This window comes from Pelodiscus sinensis, chromosome 5, assembly GCF_049634645.1.
Source record: "Pelodiscus sinensis isolate JC-2024 chromosome 5, ASM4963464v1, whole genome shotgun sequence".
Taxonomy (NCBI): domain Eukaryota; kingdom Metazoa; phylum Chordata; order Testudines; family Trionychidae; genus Pelodiscus; species Pelodiscus sinensis.
This window is the reverse complement of record NC_134715.1, coordinates 56,004,961-56,018,853: the sequence shown is the minus strand read 5'-3', so window position 1 is coordinate 56,018,853 and position 13,893 is coordinate 56,004,961. Positions and strand designations below refer to the sequence as shown.

At 40.2% G+C, this 13,893-nt stretch overlaps 1 protein-coding gene across 12 annotated transcripts in view; it reads right to left on the bottom strand.

Moving 5' to 3' along the window:
• The window catches only part of TRIM2 (tripartite motif containing 2), a 120,948-nt gene that overhangs the window by 10,102 nt on the left and 96,953 nt on the right, over positions 1 to 13,893 (bottom strand). For 11 of the 12 annotated variants that reach the window (XM_014574269.3, XM_014574301.3, XM_014574339.3 and 8 more), the window contains 4 exons: positions 13,712 to 13,815; positions 12,273 to 12,440; positions 1,961 to 2,141; positions 1 to 71 (listed from right to left, as the gene is read on the bottom strand). In XM_014574269.3, coding sequence (XP_014429755.2) covers positions 1 to 71; positions 1,961 to 2,141; positions 12,273 to 12,440; positions 13,712 to 13,815 — 524 coding nt within the window. The remainder of the gene's footprint in view (positions 72 to 1,960; positions 2,142 to 12,272; positions 12,441 to 13,711; positions 13,816 to 13,893) is intronic. The other variant, XM_006111561.3, reaches the window with a different exon arrangement.

Sequence of the window (13,893 nt, the reverse complement as noted above, 5' to 3'; positions counted from 1 at the left end):
CTTAACAGAATGGTTATGGAAATCTGTAACAATAATTTCATTATTACTGTTTACAGCTGCAAAGTGAGGACCTGCAATAAAGAAGAGGGAAAATAAATAAAATAATAAGAAATAGACTTCAAAAGTAAACATTTTTTAATTAATAGCGTATGTAATGACAAAAATCCATTGCATTCTCTAAAGAAAATTAAAGGTTGACATCTGAGAAATCACTAATCATGGATTGGGGGGGCGGGGCAACAATTTAGAATTAAGAATCTTTTCCACTCCATTTTCCAGTAAGATGGCATGTTTGTTTAAACAAGCATATACTCTGTCTTCTATCCACTCATCTGTTATAGTTGTCTATCTGTAATGCCTATTGTCCCCTCCCCATTTATGCACTGATTATTAACTAACATTGGTACTTAAGGATACTAATGTTCAGGGATAGAGCAGATTTTCTGAAATACTGATGCATATTTTTAAATGAAATATACAAATATTTGAGTCACCAAGTTTTAGAACAAACACAAAACTGATACTACCATAAAGCAAATTCACTTAAGTGGACAAATATTAGCAGAAAAAAGCATTTTTTACCCAGCTCCATATATCAAAATTGCACATCCAAGTTTTGGTAGAAACCAATTTTTAAAATCCAAAACACACTAGTATTTGGATTAGAAGATCTCATTGCCATAAAATTTACCTTAGTAATTACAGTCAACACAAGACAAAGTTTCAGTTTTGTTATCATTTCATAAAATGTGAAAATATATACAATGCATACATTCAAATAACTAAATTTAAGTAACTTGTGATCTGCTATTGTTATTTCAGCATCAGAAAGAGAAAATAAACTGATCAAATACATTGTTAGAGATTACTTGTTCAGCTGTCCTCGGGAATTCATACCTACAAGTTTTAAAAAGAAAAAGGAAAACAACATACCCAGAAAGTTTTGGGAACAATTAATTATCATTGCTGTAGCCAAAATTCCAGTAAGTAATATGCACAGTTACACATGTACCATAAAGCACTATTAGAATAAGGGATCTAATAGACCCAAAACACATTCAGCTACCTACTTCTACTAGAAGTAATTTTTGACAGATTATAACCGTGTACAATTTAAGGAAGTATTCCTCCCATTCTGCACACTTATGAGAGCACCAGGCTGGGGACATTATTCAAAGTGACTGAATGCTTGCGAAGTGATCTAGGCAAGTCACTCAGCATCTCAAAATTAGGTATGCACAAAAGGATATGCCTAATTTTCACAATTAAATGTGCACACTGGATAATGGCTATTTTCCTGAAGTAGCCATTTCTACTTATGACTATCCATACCTAAATTTGCAAATAAAGTCTCTTTGCCCACTTTCAAAGATGTCAGGAAAGGGGAAAAATGTATTTTATTATCTAAATGGGTTTAGTTAATGGTTCTTTGAAGATTATAAAGTGCTGTAAAAGTGTTATGATCAGCTGTTGAGTGCAGACATTATATGGTATTAATCAATTATGATCTATCTTCCCTAGGTCATTAGTCTGAAACATAGCTAGGCAAAGAGAGGTAGCTAATAAGAATTAGTTATGGTTATTGGGGAAGAACAAATTGTTTAAATCTTCCTGACTGATTAACTGCAGAGTAATATTATGTGAAATGTGAACTCAACAAGGTATAAAAGTAATATCTCAGAGTTGTCTTTCAAAGGTGAACCTAAGAAGACTGAAGTTTCTAGAATGTAGCAACAAATAAGAAAATTAGCATGATTAATTTCTGAACAACTTCCAGAAAAAAAGTCTCAAGAAAGACCTTTTCCAGTGCCACTGCTGAAAGCTGAAGATCATACTTCGGATTTGTTCCCATTCATTTTTAAATGGAAAGGAAAAATAATTCATAACTAGTGTCTTCAACATGCTCAAACATCATGCAAATGTGAGCAGAAGATGCAAGAAAAGGGGATTTACATATTACCATCAAGTGTACCTGCAAACTGCTTGTCCCCATTTCCTCGGCTACCAAACCTGGTTACTATTTTGCCATTTGGCTGGAAGATAAATACACAACATGCTTTGTTGTCCACAACAATAATGTGCCCATTACGATCCACGGAAACACCTTTTGGTCCCATAAGTTTTCCAGACCCAATTTTTGCCTATAAAAAAAAGAAAGAAAGAAAGAAAGAAAGAAAAAGAAAGAAAGAAAGAAAAAGAGTGAGTTTGTGTGATACACATAAGCAAGTAGAATTCAAGGGATCTCCTGTTACTTATACTCTTTCTATAAGCATTGTGTGCCAAGTAAAACTTAATCCTTTAAAATGTACTGGACAGTTTAACTGCCACCATAAGATTTATTACAAACATTTTCATAACATTTTTTTTCTTCAGTAGAAGATGATAACTTGCTGAAATATAGACCCTTTCTAGGATGCAAAGCCAATAGCATTCAAGGCATAAGTAGGCAGACTTAACCTTGCATAGAATAATTTCTGTGTCAGCAGTTATAGAAACCAAGCACAAATAAAGCCAAACACCTCGCTCCATAGCAAGTGCAAATACAGTTGAATCTCAGAGTTACCAATACCTCAGGTATAGAGGTTGTCTGTGATGCTGAAATGTTTGTAACTCTGAACAAAGCGCAGTTTGGGCTCCAGATCCAGCAGTTGGTACTGCAGGCTGGGATTCAGAAGCAGCTGAGTTCCCTACTCAGCCCCACATGAGTGTACCAGCGTCTACGCTTCTTCTACCCGGGTGGCGCTCAGGATCAGGGAAAGAGGGTGGGAGGGGGAGAAGCACAGACAGGGGAAGATGCAGAGTGGCAGAGGAGCCCTGTGACTGGGGAGCCAGTAGTGCAGCCTGGCTGTCATAGGGCTCAGTGTGCTCCCATGGGGCAACCACAGTCAGAATCCCTCCTATCAGCCAGGGAGCAAGCAGTAGAGAGCTATCCGAGAAGGGGACACAGCTAAGGGCCAACAGCTCAGCCATATTCCCTGACTGGTTCAGAAAAAGCTGCAGTCAGGCCTAAGGCATCCAGCAACCTATCCACAGCACTTCACCCAGTCCAAGAGAAGGAACTAGGCCAGAGTCTCAAAGAAGCCGCTCAAGTTACCTGGACATCAGCCCAGGGCAATGACAAGGCTCCTTGGGCACACAGCAACTCCCTTGTTTCTAAAAAGCTTAGTTCATGCTTTCACCTTGTCAGGTAGAAATTGTAATAATTAGAACATCTGCTATCATTTTTGTAAATATGGCAATATGTATTAACCAAAGATGTAAATTTGAGCATGGGCTCATTTACATAAAATCTTGAAATGTTGTAGCTTTCAAATACAGCTGGTTCAGAAAAATTCTAACGAGAGATGTTTTCCCCCCATTAGAATTCGCCAGTTCATTGAAACATTTTATGAAGATAATTCCATGTTGATAAAAGTTCCATTGGAACTCTGCCTGGTTTCTCTTCAGCTCACCTGCCTGGTAGACTGCCTCAGAGTTAGAGACCCTAGGGCTACCAGGTTCCTCAGGTCTGGGGAAGCCCTGACATACAGATTGCCCCAGAACTAGGGCTTCTCTTTCAATAAGAATTCCAAAATGTGGGGAGTTTCTTCCAAACAGGAATGAAATCATATTTCATGGACAATTTTAATATTTTTGAAACATGATTTCCTTTCTCCACATGGCTCTACCACGTTGAGGTTGATAGGTATGGGATGGGACAGACACACAACCTGTCAAGATTGGGGTGAACAGTGCTTCTGTAACATAATCCCCACAAGCTTCTTCCTGAGATCCTACAGGTGCAGTTGGAGAATCTGTGGGGTTGGGAGCAGCTGTACCAGGATAGCAGGAGGTAGAGATATGGAAAAGGTACTTTATACAGCATGTTTCCCTTGACTACCAGATGACATCCTTATGGTAGCTTGGGCTTGTTAATGTGGTTTTAATTTTGTCTCAATTTTCATGGCTTCCCCATGTGGAGTTGCTAGGGCACAGATTCTGAAAAAGAAAGGCAATACCTTATGAACCACTTTGAATGGTAGGGTTTAGGGATGTTAAATATCAGTTAATTAAATAATCATTTAATCTCATGAATTCTTATTGGTTACTCATCCATTCTACAGCCCCCAGGGATAGGGCTGGCAGCCAGTGCACTCCAGCCTCTCTACCAAGGAGCCCCCTGCCACTCTATATTGCAGGCAGCCATATGCGATACCAGGTAAGAGCTGGTCCACAAGAGGAGCCAGTTTAAAAAACAGCTCCCCTCGCAGACCAGCTGCCTGCTGCCCTGCACTGTTGCCTCAGATAGAGAGGCAGCAGTGCGGGGTAGCAGCAGCCCCTGTCTGGGAGTGGGGGGAGGTGGTCTGGACTCCCAGACACAGTGTGAGCCAGAACTGAGCCAGGCTACCTGCCCACCCGACTCCTAATACACTTTAAAAGCAGAGCCGCAGCAAGGGTAGGTCCCAAACCTGGTGCAAGCCAGGACTTAGCTGGGCTGCTGGCCAGCCTGCAAAAAAATGTACTGGGGCAGTGGGAAATGAATGTAGTCTATAGCATTAACCTATAAGCTTTTGCTTATTGGTTAATTGACTATGTTATTACATCCCTAGTAGAGAATCAAGGGCAAAATGCTGAAGTTGCCCTATACTCTGAGATAACAGAACTTACCTTTCCTCAGGGAGCCTCAACTTCTACACGATTGCCTGAACCCTTCTCTCTTGAAGGGAGCATATGGAGAAAACTCCATAAAGTGAACTCTCCAACATCCTGCATATTTATTTCATTTCTAATGGGTTTTCCCACCACTGGGAACACCTGGCCTTGTATTTGTATGCTAATAATACTTTTTTCTTAGATTATGCTTCTGAAAATTTCTATTAGAAAAAAAGACTTACTGAAAAAAATGTAATTAAATATCAATGAAAATTGTAAAAATAAGCATGTTTTGGGCATGGGGGAAAAATGAACAGCCACATCTTATCTAGGAAATCTGTTAAGGTTTACAGAGTGACAAGCAAAGGCATCCACTAGACCCAGACTATTAGATCTAGTTAATTCTCTGAATTGATTAAATCTTGCTTTTAAAAAAATTCAAGACGTTTCCAGAATTTATAGGGAAAAATATTCATTCCCCAGTTTCTTCCTGCCCATATACTTTGTATAAAATAACAAATAAAAACTATACAGTACACTAATGGGCATTGAAAGGGTGAAGCAATGAAATAATTACTTCGGGTCAATATTTTGAAAGTAATTTGCAGACATCATATAGATTAAATCCAGCTAAGGTTTGTAGCACTTGCAATTAAAAATACCATCTTGAGTTTATCTCTAAACAGGCAGGTAATAGGTCATTAGTTTGAAGCAACAAATGTTTGGGTGTGTGTAGACTACATGGCTCCGTCGACGGAGCCATGTAGTCTAGACACACCCTTTTTGTCTTTGTGTTTCTTGAAAATCTCCCAGAATTATAAACTTGATTATTTAAAACAAAATATTATGAAATCTAGTTGCTCCTGTTAATGATGAGACTGGAAACATTTTTAGAGCTTTCTGCTACTGGGAAAGAAAAAGTGTAACGATTCATCTAAATCTTTCACACAAAAATTGTGTGTTAAATGGGTTCTGTCAAGGATACTATGTCCCTTATTTTATATGCCCTTATAACTGTAAGATATTCTTTTCCCCTTCTTGTGTTCCAAATTCCTTGTGTTCGTACAGTCACCCTGTATACATGGAAAATGCTTTACACCAAGGGATGTGTGTGCACCTGAAATCATTAGTTGCTTTATATCTAAAATTTAAAGACTTGCCTCTGACAACATTCAATGTTAGATTTTATTTTTTAAGGTTTAATTTTTGCTGATCATGTGGCTGTGAAGGGTCATAATGCATGGAAATTAATTTATAGTCCTTAGCTTTTTGGGTGTATGTACATACTGCTCTATTTTTTTGTCCAAGAATCATTTTCTGAGTTACTTAAAAGAGGGAGACAGCTATGTAGCAAACTATGTCTATCATGTACCTCACTTACACTTTGTCTCTTTCCCCTCCTCATAGCAAGAATTATTTTTAATTGTCCAAAACACTTAGTAACTTCAAACAATGTCCACTTTTGTGGTGGTGTTTTTTTTATATATAACCTGCCAGACACATGTTTCCTTTTACTCCTTTGCACCCTTCAAATACTATCCTGACCTGAGGCCCAAGATGACAATGCCATCCTAGACTAGTGATAGGTTTAAGGACTAATGGCATATGACCCATCAGGGCTGGAAAGGAAGAAAAAAAAATCTCCCCAGAGAGCCAAGGATCCCTCCTCTTTTAGCGTTAGAAGATTCCTTCATATCATATAGAAAAAACTATTTTGGGGTATTTTAAAACCCTTCAGAGGCATTTAAATTGTTTGTCAGTTTTCCTCTCTCCTTCCTTGTCTTTTACAATTGGACTTATGACACACAGAAATGTTGTCTCTATAGCAGGGTGGAAAAAGCAGAATTAACCAACATTTCTAATGCTCTCAAATATTTCTAAAATATTTTCAGTATGTATACCCATATGTTAGTACAATATAAAGGCATCACTCCTACTTGTTTGAGAGTTATACACATAATCCCATGTTGCTTCACAATTTTGGAGTCAGATAGCCCTGCTAATATCAATAATTTCACATCTCCATGTATTCCCTCTGTCTGAAATAAATAGATCTCCAACCACTTTCCAAAAGGACAATGTCATTATCCCTCCTTCCAGAGGGGAAGCTGAGGCACAGAGGATGCCAAGATTACCCAGAAGGCCAGTGGCAGAGCAGAGAGCAGACTTCATGTATCCTAAGTCTCAACCCAGTACTTTATTCACTAGGCTGCACCATCTCCAATTGTAAGAAGTTCAGGGTTTGGTGTTGTGTTACAGCAGTGTTTTGCTGAGTCTACTTTATGCAATATTCCAAATTTCATACCCTTGAGCAAACTTTTGACTCTACCCCTGTAGCTCCTGGAGACAAGGCAGAAGGAAAGTGAAACTTTTCTCCTTAGCATGAGAGTCAGCTACAATAAGCCAGCCAAGTCTTGTAATTATGGAGTTGCTTGATCAGAGCTCCCAGGAAATTTTCTTACTGGCAAATGGTGCAAAGGGAGAAGTGACTAGAATGAAATGGGAGAGGAGTGGAGGGGGAAAGGAAGAAGGCGATAAAAAATACACCTAGAATAAAATACACCTAGAATAAGATCAGAACAAAACTCTGGTGTCATCTGTATCAAAACTCTGTATCAAAACTATGATATAGCCTAACAAGTAACAACTAGCAGATTCCTTGCATCATATAAGCTGCCCAGTATTTCATGCCCAGGATTTACTTTGTTTATCTACAGTTTCAAAACACTTGGCAAACATTGCTAAATTTAACCTCATAAGACCCCTGTGAAGGAGGAAAGTATTATTGCTCCCATTTAGAGATGGGAAACCGAGACAAAGATTTATTCAGCTTTAGTAGAGCTGGGAATATAACCCGATCTTCTAAATCCCAGTTCTGTATTTCAACCATAACTCCAAGCCTTCCCACTAAATATAAAATATTGTACAATAGTCTTGAATTTCTCTCATAAGTGCCTCACTTACACTTTGTGCATTATGCTTACATATAAAACGTATTTTATTCTAATTAAATAGACCTCTCCCATTTAATCATTCTAAACACTAGCACGATAAAATCTGATGTAGTGACTTGTATTAGATACACAAAGATATTACCAACATTTTTCCTTTGCAGAGCTCCTATAGTCCAACAAAAGCACTTATTAAACTAAACAAAAATGGTCTGTGTGTCATGTAAATGACCTTAATATTAACATTTTAAATACTGGTCTCGGTGCCAGCAGGGAATACTGCACAGGATACAGCTCCCCAGAGCAATCACCGAGTTTGCTTAATTTATATTCTATCTATGGCAGTGTTTCTCAATTTTTTTTAAACAAAGTACCCCTTTTTCAAAAACAAATTATAAGTACCCCCTTTAAAAAAAAACCCACAACATTATAAGTACCCCAGTACTTACAGTTTCAGACACACAATTTTTTTCTACCATTGCAACACATTTGTTTAAACAACTTAATCGTAGCCGGGTGGGCGATGAAATTTTTGGGTGTCAAAAGTACAAAAATAATAAAGCACTGTGAAACTTAAAAAATCAGTTTTCTGCAAATTTCAGTTGTGTTGATGTACCTCCCAGGGTAGTCGTACCACTGGTTGAAAAACACTGATCTAGGGGACTTTAAGAAAATGGCACTTCAGCGTCTACCTCCTATCCAATTATTTTTATAATGTTCCAAAGGTTTGAATCTGATCCCAGTAGAACCTGTTCAACACCATCTTTCTTTTCAGTTCATTCATTGATTTCAGTGGAGTAATTTGCCCTACTGAGAGAACAGAACCAGATCCCCTGAGTATCTGAGCACTCTGAAAGCTATTTCATCTTGATAAGGGAAGTACAGGCAGTCCCCGGGTTATGTACAAGATAGGGACTGTAGGTTTGTTCTTAAGTTGAATCTGTATGTAAGTCGGAACTGGCGTCAGCCGCTGCTGAAACTGATCAGTTTCAACAGCGGCTGAATCTGGACGCCAGTTCTGACTTACAAACGGTTCAACTTAAGAACCCCAGGCGTCCCCAAGTGAGCTGCTGCTGAAACTGATCAGCGGCTGATTCCAGGAAGCCCGGGGCAGAGCAACTCTGCCTCGGGCTTCCTGTATTCAGCCCCTGGTCAGTTTCAGCAGTGGCTGACTTGGAGACGCCTGGGGCAGAGCAGCTGGGGTGCTGCTGGGTTGCTCCAGTAGCACCGCTCCTCGGTGCTACTGGAGCAACCCAGCAGCACCCCAGCTGCTCTGCCCCAGGCATCCTGATTCAGCCGCTGCTGAAACTGACCAGCAGCGGCTGAATCAGGACGCCTGGGGCAGAGCAGCTGGGGTGCTGCCGGGTTGGTACAGTAGCGCCGAGGAGCGGTGCTGCGGGACCAACCCGGCAGCGCCCCAGCTGCTCTACCCCAGGCATAGGCAAGAAAAGCCTGGTCTGCTGGGGGGGGGGGGGCACTAGCTGCACCCCCCCCCAGCAGACCAGGGAGACGCGGGTGGCGGGACCGCCCGCGTCCTCCACGGCTTTGCTCCGTCTCCCTGGTCTGCTGACCAGGGAGACCGGGAGCAAAGCCACGGAGCACGCCCACAGCGGGACAGCCCGGGTGCGCCTGGGCTGTCCCGCTGCAGGCGTGCTCCAAGGCTTTGCTCCCCGTCTCTCTGGTCTGCATGGAGACGGGGAGCAAAGCCGCGGAGCACGCCCGCAGCGGGCTGGGCTGTCCCGCTGCAGGCATGCTCCAGGGCTTTGCTCCCCGTCTCTCTGGTCTGCAGGGAGACGGGGAGCAAAGCCTTGGAGCACGCCCGCAGCGCGACAGCCCAGGCGCACCCAGGCTGTCTCGCTGTGGGCATGCTCCGCGGCTTTGCTCCCGGTCTCCCTGCAGACCAGAGAGACGGGGAGCAGCTTTTCTCACCCCGGAGGACGGGGGCGGCAGGATTGCAGTGCATCTGGGCGTCCCGCCGCTCCAGTCCTCCGGGGCGAGAAAAGCCCCGTTCGTAACTGCGGATCCAACGTAAGTCGGATCCGCGTAACTCGGGGACTGCCTGTACCTCATATTTCATGCACACACCTAGAGACATTCTATATCTGTTTCTTTAACAGATCAGTTACTTTTTTAAAAAAAAATCAACAATTGATTCATTACTGATCTTCAGGCAAAAGTACAATAGGTAGGGAAACAGCTGCACACACCGTAACATTACTGCACAATTTGCTAAAAGAGGTCTCATTGAAGAGCTTATAGCTATCTGCCATAGAATGAGTTATTCAGTGAATAGCAGACAAAGGGAAGGCATTTCCTCCCAGTTATTAGCCACCTGGAGGAGTTCAGGACCTGAGATTTTGGGTTGTTAACTGCCAGGAAAAGCAAAATGGAAAATTAAGCTCCAAAGCCAGACTCTGGGAATGAATAGGTATGTAAGTGGTTTCTCAGCAGGTTTTTTATGCGACTGATGAACATACTGGCATCTGACTCAATCCCACAGATTCCATCTCAGACTTAAGAGTAAGACTTTTAATTCTCTCCAATTCTACCTGACCCTGAGTACATCACCTGCTAAGCAAAGATGCCTGGTTCTAATTCCTGCAGCAAACAGCCCCTTGTTTTCTAAAGCATTAGCTGACTTTTCACTCTGTTCCTTTTAACAGCACGATAACCTATATGGATAACAGGCTCACCACTCCCAGAAGTAATCATTGCTCTCTCAAACCTAAAAGGTTTTTCCTGTCTCTTTATTTGTCCTATGTATGTTATTTAAATGCAGCACAGAAACATACCTATTGTAATAAGTATGCTCTACAAAGAACAGTATCTGATTTACGGTGGGCAAATTCTGCCACCCTTACCCTTGATGACTAGTAACCTTACTTTTTAAATAACTCCTTGGAAATCAACAGGGCTTTATCTAACCTAGGGCTTAAGGTGTGATGCTAATTAATGTGTATGAGGAGTCTAATATAGACAAGGTGCCTGCCTTTGACATGTGCTAAACTGGACAATTTGAAGTCTAGTGGAAGCCTACATGCATGAGAAAAGAACTACTTAATGTGAATAATGACTGCAGAATCAGTCCTTACATAACAATCACAGGAAGGTGGGACAAGACCACAGCCTCTTTTGCTTGAAGGAAAGGAGAAAACCTCTGTCTGGCACTGATGGTATGTCCTTATTTCCATGTACTGTCCATTAGAGAATAACAACATGCACTCAAATACACATAAGCAATATATTACTATAAACTTCATTTCACTGAGAAGAAAAAAAAATTACATGCATAAATATTTTTTCTTAAGCAATTGGAGTACATGACCCACAAGAGATTTTCTTGGTCAAACTTTAAGGCCCAGTTTGTCTTGCTATATGTAGACAGCACATAACAGATTTTACCAGTGCGAGATCAGAACTAGTGGTTCTTCATGACTACACACTGACCACAAGGAACTGTAGGACAAGAAAAAGTAAGATGTGTTTCTAGCAAGTTCATAACTTTTATAGAATTTGCCCTTCCCTCTATTGGAGATTTTGCTAGGCCCCATTTGAGCGTTAATCAAATAATGTAACTCCCTCCAATCTGGGATGGCTGCACGCCAACAAGTACAAAATATGGCCCATAATACAGCACTGTGGAAATCTTTTGTGAAGATAATACACCTGTCCTACTGTCTTTGCACTGCCTGCCAATAGGACAATGGGTGAATTACAAATATTCTTTGCTGACATGCAGGTAATAAACAGAGTGGGATGCACCTTTTGAGGAGCCAAATGCCAAATTGCAGACCTTCCTGTGTTCTCTCTTTGCCACCCGTCACTGGCTACGGCTAGACTGGCATGATTTTCCGCAAATGCTTTTAACGGAAAATTTTTCCGGTAAAAGCATTTGCGGAAAAGAGCGTCTAGATTAGCATGGACGCTTTTCCGCAAAAGCACTTTTTGAGGAAAAGCGTCCGTGCCAATCTAGACGCACTTTTGTGCAAAAAAGCCCCGATTGCCATTTTAGCCATCGGGGCTTTTTTGCGCAAAACAATACTGTACTGTCTACACTGGCCCTCTTGCGCAAATGATTTGCACAAGAGGGCTTTTGCCCGAACGGGAGCAGCATAGTATTTCCGCAAGAAGCACTGATTTCTTACAGTAGGAAGTCAGTGTTCTTGCGGAAATTCAAGCAGCCAGTGTAGACAGCTGGCAAGTTTTTCCGCAAAAGCAGCTGATTTTGAGGAAAAACTTGCCAGTCTAGACACAGCCAATGTGTTCGTCCTCTAACTACCATTTGAAGGTCTCAACTCATTTTAAGTTGTGGCCTCCTAGCTATAAAGTGGGCTACGAAGGATCAGTTAGCCTTCCCTCAGAGTCTTAAATTACTGATGACTACTTACTGATATGTCTGAGGTGTCAAACTCCAAACAGTTCGACACTGTGTATTATTGTTGAAATTCTGAAGTTGTAGGACCCAAGAACCTAGTGAATAATAATTGTATTTAAAGTATAATTCTTCTGTATCTCAATTTTGAATTTTCCTATTTCTTATTATATTTGATTTTAGGTGAATCATGGCTTTCCACAAGAAAAGAATGCATTGGAAAAGAATAATTAGTTTCAAGAACTGGAGATGTGAAATAGAACCAACATGAACATATTCACTTGTAAAACCATCAAAGCTTCATATTATAGCCTTACCTTAAATTTTCCATCTGATGAAAATATGCTAACCCATTTGTTATCATAGTCTGCAATAATGATGTCCCCACTAGGATGCACAGCCACTCCTGTGGGCCTCTGTAACTGGCCAGGAGACCTTCCACGTATACCAAAACGACTTTTGAACTGGCCATCATTGGAAAATATCTGTGAGAAAGAATGTTTATTTAAAAAAGTTATTCTATATGAATCATGGTAATATATTTTTCATGACCTGGTCTTTGGCAAACAGAAAAATAAATGTAAAGCACAGGAAATATTGTTACAGTCAGACTGTAAAAATGAAACACTGTGATTGCATGTATTTGAAACCTCTGGATCCAGTTTACAGAGAGGCCTCAACCAGGACCCTCAAGTTATATTGAAGTAGTACTTTGCACTGACATTGCACCATTCTTGCAACAATCTCAAAATGCTTTACAGACGTTAGTGAATTTGTCTTCACAACATTTCTCTGAGCTAAAGATGTGCACTTATTCCCAAACTATATAAGAAAATGAAGCACAAAAACACGTGGCCAAGATTGCACAAAAAGTCTATGAAAGAGATAGGGACAGAACCTAGGATAGAATTTCAACATCTAATGTTAGAGGTAAATATCTGCTGAGGTGCTTATCACCTCTCAGAATTTAATCCACCATCTGTCAAGTAATTAAACACTAAAATTCCATTTGTGGCTACACTTACAGTTTTGCACTCACATTTCATGAAAGAACATGTTTAGAAATGACAGGTGAAATCTGATCCCATGTCTCTTTAAAAATCTCTATAGTTCACTAATATAAAACAAAATTTTTACTGCAGTTGGCTCTGTGAATCTAATATTCTCAAGGAAGAAGAAACTATTCTACTATGTTTCATTCATCTTCAGCCATGTGTGTAGTCAGAATGGAGCTGAAAAATCCTTAATAGTGGAAGAAAAAGGGGGAGGAGGAGAAGCACTATCCGCTCACCCATCCAGCTTGATCTGAACACCTAAAGGCTATTGTGGTCATTGGGGCTTACAGTACCACAGAAGAGAGTTAATTAATTAGACTAATGTGAAGCTGAAAAATAAAACCTATATTAGTTCTTGTATTTCCTCAAAATCAGATTATGGAAAAGGAAAGTTTGGGCACTTTATTCTGGATTTTATTTGGGAACATAATTAAAGCAATATAAACTTGTAATGAAAAGTCAATATTTTTCTAATATGACTACTGATCAATCTCAACTTTATATTCATTCAAATATAATACAAAAGGAAGCAACTATCTGCAGATCTGATATGAATTTCAAATTGCTACTATATTTTAAAAAAATCAGAGTGATCCTGAATTCTGAGAAAGCAGGCTTCTCTATATTTTCTACCCATGCTTGTATCTTACAAGGCTTCTCTTTAATACAGTAAAATACCAATATTAAAAGGGATGTAATACCTGTACACACTGGTTGTTACTGTCTGCAATTAATATTTTTCCATTTGTAGATGCAGCTACTCCCTGAAGATTTGTAAATTCCCCTTTGTTTCTTCCTTTGGTACCTAAAATTGAATGTAAAGCATATAATAAATCAGGTTAGGGCTCTCAATTCTGACAAAATAAAACATATTTTAATTGTT